General features: G+C 36.4%; 1 protein-coding gene across 1 annotated transcript in view; it reads right to left on the reverse strand.

Annotated features, from left to right (window-relative positions):
• The window catches only part of adcy5 (adenylate cyclase 5), an 81,029-nt gene extending 67,378 nt beyond the window's left edge, over nucleotides 1–13,651 (reverse strand). The window contains exon 1 of the mRNA XM_079618120.1: nucleotides 10,710–13,651. Coding sequence (XP_079474246.1) covers nucleotides 10,710–11,633 — 924 coding nt within the window. The 5' untranslated portion in view covers nucleotides 11,634–13,651. The remainder of the gene's footprint in view (nucleotides 1–10,709) is intronic.
• Nucleotides 13,652–14,134: the final 483 nt, after the last annotated feature.

Below are 14,134 nucleotides of genomic sequence, written 5' to 3' on the forward strand. Positions count from 1 at the left end.
CTTAATGATGATACTGTTATTCTACCAAATGGCAGGTGTTACGAGATAGGCCTACCTCCAACTAAGTTTCTTTTTTTAGCCGAGCGATGGGATTCATGGGATGCAAAATCAGCTTCATGGGATATTTTCTATAAATATTAATCCAGTTAGATGATAAAAGAGGAGTGAGGAAAAAGTACAATCAAGGCAACGGATAGCAGAAGCGCACATTAAATTTTCATCACAGCAGTTTGAGATGAGAAAGAGCTTGGCCTTTCTTCTCTCCCTCAGAGAGCTGGGTCATTCCACTATATATAGCATATATTTTCCACACCATGTCCAAGCAATTCTACTTAAAAAAAAAAAACTAATTTAAATGAAATTTTTTTTATTGTTAATTAAACATTAGAATTTTATTTGATTACTCATTTAAATATTACATAATTAAAAATTAAGCCACAATTTAGACCAGCCTATTTTTTGACTACTTTATTATTTACACTGTAAGAAAATCACCAGAAGTTCACAGTAAAAAAAAAAAAAAGCCTAGCCTAGCAAACTTCTTGAATTTTCCATGTGTATTTTTGTTAGCCTAAATAATATATACAGATAGCCTACAACCTTTAATTTGAATAATGTTAAATAATTTTTCATTGTTAGTTCATGTTAATTTAGTTACCTAATGTTAACAAATGGAACTTTATTGTAAAGTGTTACCCTTATGGTTAACAGTATCATTTTCAAAAATTCTGTATAGATAATGTGCATGTGTAATAAAAAAATAGAAATAATTGAGATCTGGATTTTATGGAATAATAATAACAAAATGTTGCTAAATGTAGGCTACTACCACTCAATTTAGTTTTCTCAGCTGGTTTGTAACATTACAAAGTAACCAAACTCCATTGTTCAAATGAACCCTTTATAGTCCAGTGAAGAATTCGTTTTATATTCTGGTCCTGGGGACCCATCACTCTGCACATTTAGTATGCTCCCTTATTTCTATACCTAATTCAGATAAATCACCTCTTTAGCAAAAAAAAGTCTGCGTGAACCGAAAGTTGCAAACGACTTTTCTCCAGTGTTGTGACGTATTTCCAAGTGAAAGGGAATATTGCACAGAGGGCAGGGTTTTACTTTAGCGCTCCTCCTCTCCATCTCAGCTCATAGCCGTCAAACTGACGTCATCAGAAAAGGAACGCCATTCCAGACCGGAAGTAACTTTTCAGATTTTGATTAAAGATAATACCACGGCAAAAAAATTATAAATTGGTGTATTAACTTGCACGGATTAATTGTTAACCACAAGACCAGTAATATGCGCTAACAAAGTAAATAGGGTAAATTTTGATTTCATGTCGACTTTAAGATAAGAGACACAAAATATGCAGAGCGGTGGGTGCAGTAAAGTCATCATGCTGGACAAATAATTATTTTACAGCTCACGGCTTAAGGCCAAAATGGCATTCATTACACCTTTTCTAGTAAAATATGTCAAGAAACACGTCATATCTCACTCCAACTGCTAGAGTGAGAAGCAAATTAAATGTTTGTGACATCAAACTTGAAATCTGTTCCTAGTCAATAGGACTGGGTTATTTACAAAACAATGGCATCTGTTATGTGGGTGAGCTTTTTCTTTTGCAGAAAACCATTTTTATAGCATCTCTTTAGAATGATAAAGTAACGAGAAAAAAAAAACAATACACACACAGCATACATGCATACTGTACCATACACATACAAGCATGCATACTGTACGTATAGGCTACATATTATTTAAACATTTATCATCGTGTAGTACTAGGCCTATAGTCTAAAGACTACAATCCCACTGTCTGGAATCAGTTAAAATTATGCAACAGTATTACATTATTATTATTACTACCGGTATTATAAATGATGTCCTCCAACATCTGCAAAGCATCATTTGTTTTCAAGACTTGCTATAAATGGAAAGTATAACAACAGCTGTCAACCACAATGTGATGTTTTCTTATTTTAAACAAACGCGGTCATATATTTGAATGCTTTACCTGCTAATTTAATTAGATTAGATCTATTCCACTGAACTTTCATGCACATTTCTAACCCTGAAATAGAACGCATACAAATTTGATTTGATCTTTCCTGACAAAAAAGTCGCCTCACACCGATAAGGACACTGCGGTAACAACAACAAAGAAAAACAAATAAGTGTTCATTTCATATTAAAATGATTTGAATATTGGCAGAAGAGCTCATTTGCCTGCATGCCACAAATAGAAGGATATAGTTTCTCTTCCTGGAAAGGAAGGAGAGAGAGAGGGAAAGAGAGGAAGAGAGGGAGAGAGAGAATATGAATTGTAACTTATGCTCTTTGAGGAATGTCAGAAAGAAAGAAAATCTGTTCAGTTCATACTTCTCAATTATTTTACAAGTATATGTAGCCTATATTTCTAATTTGAAGCCTGATGATCTAGATTCTGGAATAACTTGAATCACACTTTTCGTTTGTTCTGCATTAGTTAGGTAGCCAATAGGAAAGCGCTGATCACATTTGAGTGTTTAGCTAGGCTATATGTTCCTCTTGACTCTTTGAGCTGTTTCTCTATCATTTAACCAAATGGTTTTGTGGGACATTTAAGGTACAAGTGTTTGACAGTGTTCTCCACACCCTAGCTGCATGTAAAACATTGTGAGAAACTGCTTATTTCTGCTTGCCATACAAAAATGAAAATGAAAACAAGGCCAACTGGCTTCCCTCCAGTATCCTTTTGCAATAGTGACAGCGCTATGGAAAGGGCTTGGACAACTTTTGAAGACTGTTCAGGAACCTGACAGTGAAAATGAGCAATGATGCAAACATTGGAACTGGCTTAGGGACCTACAATTTATTTCTAGAGTGAAGAAGGCATCTGCTTCTGATCACACTAAATGACTTGGTTACAACAAGATACTAAACCGTTCAGGTTCATCAACTACTAAGAAGAAAAATGCAGAATATAACGAACAAATATGGAAAAATAGCTAGGCTACTTTTGATCTCTACTTAAAAACCTGGGTTGCAATGGTTAATAATTAGAGAAATACAATTGCCACAACAAAGTACTTGGTACATGGCATTTTCAAACAAATAATTCTAGGCCATTTTTTCTCAGAACTAACTTTACCTTTAAAGTATTTCGTTATAAATAATTGTAAAACAAATTGCTCAAAAAATGATGTATGAAGCCATCCCTTCAAGTTAAAGGGGTACTTGACCATTGGCAAAATGGGCTTTCAATAAAACTTGGCTGCCATGCAGTCGAATGGCGTAGTAAATTGGTGCTTACCTTTTGCCAAATAGGTTAAAAAAAACTTGAACAGAACACCCATAATGCACTGGGCATGTTGCCATCCAAAGCCATTCTATATCCTATTTTGCTATGGATACACTTCACACTAGAGTCAAATACCGCCTTGCTTTAGTAGGAAATATTTCTCAGCAAACTTTTTGTCATAATGGTGTAGATTGTATTGTTCCCGGGTGGAAGGATTCAAAGAATAAAAGTTTAGCGGGAAAGAGTTATTTTTGGTTTCCAGTGAAGGATCCAGCACGTTGTACACAGTAGCTAAAGGCTGAATAATCATAATAAATATGGAGAGAACACCATAATGGAAAATCTGGAAAAACATGCTTGTTGTTTGTGATCAACATTTCAAACTGGATGACAACGAACAGTGTTTTAGGCCAAATGGAGAGGGAAAAAAACTGAAAGAAACTGCCGTTCCATCAGCTCCGCCTGAAGCAAAACGCTGTCACATATGGTAACCATAATGCTGTTTAAAGTGTACACAAAGATACAATTTTCATTGATAAACATACGCTTACAACAACTGTCTTGTTAATAACCCTCTGTCAATATGATTGTTGTGGGCCGGGATAAAAAAAAAAATCATGAAAGCCCTGGCGCTGTCAAAAGACTTTTGCTGACAAATTTCTCGGTCCATGTAACACGGAGAACGAGTAAATGTTTATTTACATATATACTACAGACATTGTAACAATACAAAGCGGTTGAAAATAGTGTTGTTTAAATTACTTTGTTTGAAATGTGAAAATTATATCCGTTTCTTTGACATTTAGGCTAACATTTGCTTTTCTCAAATATTAGCCTGAAGGGTCTAAATGCTATACTTGCTTTGATATTATTCCATCTAAAGCACACACTTTTTGTGTGTCCAAATACTTTTAAATATTATACTTGCCCCAATGTTTATTAACAAAAAATAAAAAGTGGGCCACTTACACAGCAGGTTGACACTAAAATTACATGACAAACATGTTGACTATTAGCCTACATCCAGTAGATTCAGCCTGCCATATATAATTATAAAATTAGCATGTAGGCTATACATGATTTGACACTATGTGGGTCTAACAAACACACAGTTTGTAGGCGGCAACAAGGCTTATTTCTGAAAGCAAATTAGAAAAAGATGGGTGACAAATAAAGGAGAAACAGAGGGTGGTTCTGCAATAAAAATAACATGCTGAGTTTGGTTTGGATCAGTATGCATTCCAGAGTCTCCACAGAAATAATCGGCTCCACGCGTGGCACATCTCGCATTCATCTTGTGTGAGAGCATTACAGGAGTAAGGAGAGAGTGGTTGCTAAATATTGACATAATATCAACAATGAAAATGACCAGATGTCTGCCAATACATTAATTCAAATCCTGTTAATTTCATGTAGCCTAATTCATCGGATTCATCAATTCAAGAACCGAAAATTTGTTGAGAATGTTGAGATCTCATTACGAGTTGATTGAAATTAATCAACATGGAAAATGTTTTGAAGATCGTGAAGTTAAAACAGTGAGAAAAGTTTTTGCTATGTGCTATTTTGTTTATATAATGTGTGTGTGTGTGTGTGTGTGTGTATATATATATATATAGGCCTATATATATATACAGTCAAATAGATTAATCACATCTAACAACAGTTTTTGTTAATATGCATGTATGCATATAGGCTATACCCCTCTGTTGACGAAAAAATGTACGTATTGTTTTTTTTACTTCCTCGGAAGGTACGAAACTTGGTAGGCCTAAAGGTTTTGGCACTTGATGTGAACACACACACACACAAAAAAAATCAATGGATGTGATTTTGAAAAGGTTAAATGCTCCTGAAAAAATATAGCTCCTCGCGGTAATTGTGAAATGAATGGGGTTGCAGTTTTAGAGTAAAACGTATTTTTGAAAATGTATTTCATATAAAAAATGTAAACCGTATTTTTGTGCATTTTTCATAACAATAAATGTAAAATTCTGTAACTTTAAGTTCACTTTTTTTTTTTACTTTTTTCACTTCAGCAATAATCTGCCAAGTGTCGTCTTTGAAAAGATATCAAACATAAGTCTGTGCTCTAAACCGAAAGATTTACGACAGTTTAAGTTGGATATTTTCAGGTCTATGCTCAAGTGAATAAATGGATTATAAATACAGCGTAAATATCATTTAGTACCATAAAATCCCCTAGTAAAAATGCTAAATATTAAATAAAAAACATAATTAAACTAAAATATAATATTCATTTTATTGAAATAATAAACAAATCTGTAATTTTTGACCGACACGTGAAGAGCACCAGAGGATATACAAGTGCTGTCAAATCGAATATCGCATCTCACAAAAGTTTTTTGTTTATGTTTGTGTGTGTATATATTATTATATTTATATATACAGTGTGTGTGTGTGTGTGTGTGCGCATTATATATATATATATATATACATACCATACACACACACAATATATATACACAATATAATACAAAAATATGTTACTCAATATATGATAAATAAACTATCACAGAATAACTTTATAATGTGCCTCAAGATGTGGCTCCTAATAAGACATCTAATATAAGCATATACTGCAGCAATTGTTTAAGAGAGGTGCGTGCGGCCACCCACACACATCAGAGCTTGATTACCCTCAGATATACCGTGACAACAGAAAAAACAACGCAAGGGGGGAAGAGAAGAAGAGGGAAAAGGCCCACAGCACCAGGCACTTGCACCTTAATTATCTCAATTTGAACCTCTAATGGTAAGATCGCACATTCACTGGAGGTGGTTAAGAGATGAAAAGCAGGGGTCCTCTCACAGGGAAGCCCTGAGTGCTTCTGGATGTTGTTTGTGAGAACAGGCCTTGGTTGCTAAGATACAAGAAGCACAATTGAGGGTCTGCACTTATAAGAGACATGTCAGAATCCGATCTTGTGAGGTAACACAAACTCACTCCTACGGCTGCATTATAAAAAATAAAATACAAAACTTCAACTTTCCCAGAGCTTACACAGTTGTAAGTCCACTCTTGAAACTTGTAATGTCTTCAAGTAACCAAACAAGGCCTGCAATTAAGTTGATTGCCTACTACCTCACAATACAATACACACTGAAGCATAAATATCAATTAGTGGAGGTTTACTCGTTAAATAAAAACATACTTCCACGTCCAGGCACTCATAGTATTAAAAAGCCTACATATTTAAAACACCAATGTCAACCCAAACAGGCCTTCATCAACCTGATGCTTAGGGTTTTTTTCTTTCTTTTTTTTTTACCGGATTAACAATGTAGAAACAGGATGAAAATGTAACAATAAAATGTTTATCGTTAAACCAATACCCGTTTCAGTACATAACTCATGCAGCCAATCCTTTTAGAGGTTTCTTTTTTTAAAACATTGATGCATTATTGATAATTTAGCAGTGTTATAATTCTACTCGTATTTTCATGTTGAAACTATAGACATATTTGCATGTCATATTTTTTTTATTTGTCAACATTATTCAGTACCTTGAAATGAAAAATTGACAAAAATGTCCATCGCTAGTTAAAAATTACAATATTTTTTCAAGTGTATGATGTACTTGTTTGTTTTAATAGGGGCTTTTATTGCTGCATGCAATTATTTGCATATTAATGTGATTAAATTGTTGAATCAATTGACAGCTCTAATTTATTATAATGACAATATTATTAATAGTAGTATTAATAATAATAATAATAATTCTTAGTATAATAATCATCAATAATGAATGATCATTGCTATTTTTGATTAGAATGTATTATTATCAGAGGTGTAAAGTCCAGGTTCAGTAAGTAAAAGTGGAACAGTATTTTGTTCCAATCACCTGGATTTGCTAATTAGCCGTTTTTCAGCCAGGAGACAGAACTAATAAGTGAAATCAGTAGAGCTGTGAAACGATTAGCCTAATTGCGATTAATCGCATCCAAAATAAAAGTTTGTGTTTACGTGTGTGTACTGTGTATAATTATTTTTTATATATAATTAAATACACACACATGCATGTATATTTTTGAGAAATATTAGCATTTATATTATATATAAATATAAATATTTGATATATAAATAAAAAAAAATTCTTGAATATATGCATGCATGTGTGTGTATGTATATACAAAATAATTATACACACATATATTATGTAAAAACAAACTTTTATTTCGGATAATCGTTTCACAGCTCTAGAAATCAGCTGGTTGACTTCATGGGTGGAATAAACATATGGCAGGACTTTTACTTTCTGACCCCTGGACTTTACACCTCTGATTATTATTATAATAATAGTAGTAGTAGTAGTAGTAGTAGTATCATAATAGTAGTAGTAGATGTAGTAGTAGTAATAATAATAATAACCTAATAGAGGTGTCTTCAGTAGCAAATTACCGGTAGTTTTTGTGCAAAAATTTCACTGATATTAGTCAACAACTGAATGTATGTGATATAACGTAAATCGACTACTCAGACAATGTAAAAGTGCAGCAAAAGTTGACAGTATATCAAAAGATCATCTGTGTGTGAGCTCTGCATTAGTCCCTAGAGGTTGTGCTTTCTTCAGCGAGCCGCTCTGCGGAGCACGTAGTCAGCCTGGCCTGTTGAAAGGTTAAAGTCAGCATGAAACGGAAGTTGTGATCATCTTTTCTTCCCTATCGTGACGTTTACCCGTTCATTCATTATAATTACTGTAATATTCCATAAAAAAAGAAAGAATTGTCCATTTTGATTTGATGGTGACTTTAATGCTTCCATAGGGGTTGACTCAGAAAGGCAAATTAATAGCAGTTCTTTCAAGAAGGACAGGGAGGACATCTGTTTTGAATTCCAGTGGGTCTGCATGTTATAGAGTGGGGCAATTCAATTAAAGCAGCCACAAACCATGTTACAACTGGATGTGCCATGCAGGACTCTGTCCACCTCTTCTCTTTTACCCCTAAGGGAAGCGTCTATGCTAGCTTCTCTAACGGAGTCCCACCTCCAGCTTTAATGAAGCACACGGGGGAAATGGAGCTGGAGATTGTGAACTGTCAATGATCTGTAAGACAATCCTGAAAAGCACCTTTGATTTCTTCTTATCCTTGCCTGGTCCTGCTGTAATGAAAAGATGGTGTGGAAGACAACTTGTGGATCTTAAAATGTAGCCTAACTAAAAAATAATTGCAAAATGTCGTAATTGCAAAGAATTTGCTAACAAGTTGCAAATAATTAGCTGTACTCATCAGGACTTATTCGTGCCAAACCAAGCCAGCTCTAACACCTCCAGAATTGGTTTTGAAAGTGGATTCCCAATGCTTTTAGAAAAAAAATATGCTATGATCTGTACATATATGTTTAAAGAAAAAAATCCTAAAAAGTACAATAAATAGGACTAGCCTAATCAATTTGTATTGAACCCAGAACGCCCGTCCACAGGCAAGGTTGTTGCATGATTTCATGAAAGTATGATGTATTGCGACATCAGAAACGAAGAAAGAACAAAATAATGGCTATTGTTACGCTTGACGTAAAGCAAGTCAAATTTGTAGTTTTCTTATGTCTCATTCGAACTACAGAAACGCTATCTAGCAAACTTGCATAGTGTGGTTAGCAGATATAGGATCGCAAAGCGAATCCAAAGTGCCTTTCACCCTGTTACGACTTGATGAACCACTGATACGATTTTGGAAACATTATTTTAAGGTAAAAAAAAAAAAAAGTTCTGTAGTGTTGCTTTAAATCTCAACTGAGGAACACAAAAGTGACCTGATCTCACCGTCGTTCCTGCCCCAAAACCTCTGACCTCATAAAAAGCAGCACAGATCATCACAGCCAGATGAAGGCTAGTCATCTATGGGAGCACTCCTAATACATCCTTTATCCCAGGATTTCTATAAAACAACATTTATTGGAGAGTCCTGCTAGGTCCCGTGTAAACAGAGAGAGATCTGATATGCTAAAGACAACAGCATTGTGTGGAAAGAGAAACAAACACAGCAGTCCGTTCCCACACACACCATTCAAAGAGTCAGTATTTTCAATGAAAATATAATTATATCTGAAGACAGAGGAGTTTAAAGCACATTTACTATAAAATGTAATAATAAAGAGTCGAAAGATTGCAACTGAGCATGGTTAAGTATGCAGAGTTTACATAACTTCGAAAAATTATATTAATAAATCATTAAAAAAATATTCAGTAACTCAAAATTGCACGAATAGCCTACAGTACATGATGTTAAAAGCTGCATTAGTCTACAGTACTAAGTTAGATCTTTGTATTTGATTGCATTTTTTTTTAAAGACTGTTTTCCTTTTGCACAATTTTACTGCGCAGGTTATCACAATATCCACAAACACGTCATTAGTACAAAGAGACTGCAGTTACATTAATCTAGCACATCTCCATCACTCAACTTATCTTGACCAAGTCACCCAAAAAGAGAAAAACTGAACAGAATTTAAGAAAGCATACTTTAAAGCATGTGCTCAACTAGCCTACATCCAGAGGCTTTGCCGAGAAAACAAGTGTGAGTCATCAACTTTTGTTGCTTTCAGAACCACAAGAACATCGAAGTGCTTTTCAAAAAGACCTATCGTTGACTAATAAACATTATTTCAGACTCATTATTTAAGTATTTTCCCCCATGTATAAACACTCTCTAAAACTTTAGCTGAAATGTTTGCCAATTCTTCTAAAGGTCTAATGAAAATCTCAGAAGAAAAAAAAAAATACTAGAGAACTAGCCATAGTTAAAGCAGTTGAACAGTGCAGTAATCTGTTCTTCAGCAATAAAAACATGATCAACAGCGCATTATAAGAATTTGTGTAATTGAAAAGCAATAACGTATGGTTAAAAAAAATTAATTGCACAAAATGAAATGTTAAAAATGTTTACTTTCTGCAAAATATGTATGTTGCACAACACTGCACGTGAGAATAGCTGTGTAACCATTCTGCTTTCAATTCCATAAACTCTATAAAGAGTGCAGGGAATGGGAAATGGAAAATACGGAGTGGAGCTGGAGCGGAGTGATTACAGAACACTTGAAATAGGTGAGGGGGAAATGTGTCACTCCGCTCCCCTCACACAACCTTGTCCAGGCTGGCTGTCAGTCCCTGCGGTGAATCTAGCAATGCTTGATGCTTTGACATCTTTTGCAATCTTCATTGACAGAGGTGGGGAAAAATTAACGACCTGAATAATTTCTCATTATTAACCTCGTTTACACAACTTTTGCCTGAAAACAGTATCACACGGAATGGTAGAACAAATACGGCCAAATGACAACCACTGACAGAGTGACTGACTGAGCATGCATTAAAGTCAATTAATTAATAAATCAAATGAATCAATAAAACAAGGGATTACTTCAAATCCAAGCAATAAAGTAATGAAAGCATACACTGCACTCACTTGTTTCCACAAAAAGACGTCCATTTCGTTTAACTTCCATGAGACCAGCACATGTATGGCAGACAGTATAATTCCAGTGATGACCGCTGCTCTCATCCGCACCGGCAGAAGTGTATAAATGACATAGATGAAAAACACGGTCCACCAGATGCCTTCAGACGCGCTCCGCGGCTCCACCAGCAGCACACCGATCACATGTACAGCCAGCACCACCAAAATGAGCACATAGCAAACTATCCACATGTGATCCTGATGGAAGCCGTTCCTGTTGCACACCACAATCAGCGTGAGGATGAGTACGATCGTCGTGGAGAACACCACCACGTAAGTGAGCCGACACACTCCTCCAGCGCAGTGGAACCCCAGCATCACTGCGCACACCAGCACAAGAACGGCCATGAGCATCGTCAAACTGCTCTGGTTGAGTCGGAAGAAGTAGCGCTGGTAAAGCCTCTCCAACTTCTCCGACTGGAACTTCTTGGATTTGAAAATCTGCATCACGCCGCTGCAGCACGCGCTCATGGAAAAGTTAACTTCAGGCATGAGCTCCTCCTCTGGCTTGGACTTGGTTCTCCTGTCCTCCAAACCTAACTCCACGGACTTGGGTCTCACTTCTCCATCTCGGTACCTCGGGGACGATCGGTTATTGTTGCGACTCTCCTCTCCCTGTTCTTGCCAAGCAGACTTGGATCTGAAACTAACCCGGCTGACGGTGGTCGTGGCTCGGCCCGGTTGTAGCTCGAAGTCATCGTCCTCTCTCCACCGACTGTTGGACCGTATGAGCTTTTTGCAGGAGGATCTGGCCGAGTATGGACATCCGTTCGCCACGGACTCAGACTCGCCCCAAGCGGATCTGTGCTCCGTCCCTCCCCTCAATACAGGAGCGCCAGCGCCGGGTGGGCTCACGCTGTTAGATCTGGACATGATCTCGTCTAACAGTTACTACATGGAATTTAAGACTTCAGTGTGCGAACCATTGGGGTTTGACACCCTAACTAGGGGTTTCGTTCAAAGAAAAGGTCGAGGGGTCTTACAAGTTTGTTTCGTACAGTGTTTTCAAATAACGTTTCAGTAGCCACGAAAGTCAGAGTCTGCGCTCGCGAACAGAAATCAAATCACCTTTGCTTGAGGAGGTGACCATAGCAACAGCTGCTTACTGTTTGCATAATATCCAACGATGCATAACCAATATTATTAGGCTACTTATCAAGTTATTATAGTTTACACGCCACGATTGTTAGTGTTTTTGTTGTGCAAGAAGAGCCGAAACCCAAACAGGGGAAAAAAAATTATCTTCAAAATTTGACCACTAAAAGTCAACGAAGTATTCGTAGGCTACACTGTATAATCTCAAACTTGTCAATCATGTATATAATCCCAAATAAATAGTTTTTACACTAAAGAGGAGGTGTTTTAGTCATTATATGAGGGCACATATTATATTCAATTTATTTAGCCGATTCAAAACACAACGTTGCAGTCAGCTGGTAATTCAAAACAAGAAAAGAAAATCAAAGTTAGATCCACACGTGGATCTCATTAAAAAAGAGCTAGTAAAAGTGTCCCCTGAAGAGTTTTTCATTTCAGCATTTCGCATACTGCTTTTATTTAGTAGGACCAATGTGAAGTGAGAAAAATGATTGAAGTAAAAACTCTCTGGGAAAGAGAAACGCATTTTGCTAATCAATCCACTCTTTTTACATCATCATAAATACATAGAGGACTTTAAATAATTAATTATGCTATGCAAAGTGATTTGGGACACATACTCAGTTGGCTAGAGCACATTAGAGGACGTAACGTTAAACGGCAGAGGGAGTAATTGTGCGCCACATTTCAATTCATAGATTTCAAAACACCTCTGGGTACAAATTACGAGGCTCAAACCCCCCAGCGGGAAAAAAAAAATATAGGGTTCAAAGTTTCAGCACTAAATAAAAGTTAGATAAGTTAGTCAGAGAGCGTTGTTTCACCTGTCGACAAATAAACAGAAGCCGCGTTCGCTAGATGAGGTAACCATAACAACAGTAGCTGCTCGCGAGCCTTCAGTTTCGCACGATATAGGTCCATAAAATATGACAAGAACTATCATGTATCACTTTAATATAGATTTATATATCACATATTTGTCTCAACTTAAGTGTTTAGCTTAAAGTCTTTCAGATAACTGAAACTTAGATTACTGTGCAAGTGGCGCCAAATGACAGTTTGCGTTAGCACGAGATGTAACGTTACCTCGAAAGAATGTGCCCCAAACTAAATGTACATTTAATAACTTAGCAGATTTCTTTCTTTCTAAAAAAAAAAAGAAAAAAAGTTGGTTTCAAATAGTCGGACCCCCTTGAAGTCACAGTATGATTCGCACACTTCTTAAAACTGCGTTGTTTAGTCCAAATCAATGAGAACTGACCCTACGCCCATCACGCTAGATCTCCACGTTTTCATGACAGGGGCAAATAGTGTCCGCAAAAGTGTGGTTTGTTTGGTAAGAGACGACCGTGCATAGTAGGCTACGACTCCATGGTGCGTATGCATTGATGCATTGATCCACACAAGCTGTACACCTGTGAATATGTGGTCGCAGCCCACTAGATGATTACATGATCACGATTGCTGTGAAAACCTGAGCTTTCCAACGCTCCTTGCATGGTAAGTTGCGTCACCCCAAGATGACCTCACAAGTGTCCTTTGGCGAAGGAGTCTTCATCCGTGCTGTGCAGATAGATATCTCCAAAGCTCTTGATGCAGTGGCAGCAACATCACCAGCGCTGGCGTATAGATGAGAGATGAATTGTCACGCGACAGGAGCGTCGAATCCGCCCTGCTCGAAAAGAGCTGCGTATTGACTGTGACGGACGAGCTGCACGTCCTTTCCCTGCAGATTCTCAAGACCGAAGCACACAGAATTGATTAAGCGTTATCAGCCGTTTTGGTGCTTCTTGTCTTTGTATTGCCATTCAACCAAGTATGATCTTTAGGCCCCGCCTTACGTGCGATTCTATTGGATAGTTGGTTGCACAAGTTGCCAATCAAATTTTGTATTGGTCAACCCATGTGTCAGTGCGATAGAGATTTGGATAAGTGGGCGGGTCTACCTACACAGCTGTATGGAAGGGAGAAAGCTGTTTGCTCAACATAAACTAACAAGGTAGCAGGGGACAGGGGTTATATAAATATTTTCAATTTTGTAAGTTGCTTTGCTTTGGATATACACTATATATATATATATATATAATATATATATATATATATATATATATATATATATATATATATATATATATATATATATATATATATATATGCAACAAAGATAGCTAAAGTCAACCGATTTAACTAATAGACCTACCACTCTCTGTGTAAAAATAAACTAATGATGGTGAAAAGATAAACAAAAGAAAAAAAGATTAACAAAAGAAAAAATT

Source organism: Phoxinus phoxinus, assembly GCF_949152265.1.
Source record: "Phoxinus phoxinus genome assembly, chromosome: 7".
NCBI lineage: Eukaryota > Metazoa > Chordata > Actinopteri > Cypriniformes > Leuciscidae > Phoxinus > Phoxinus phoxinus.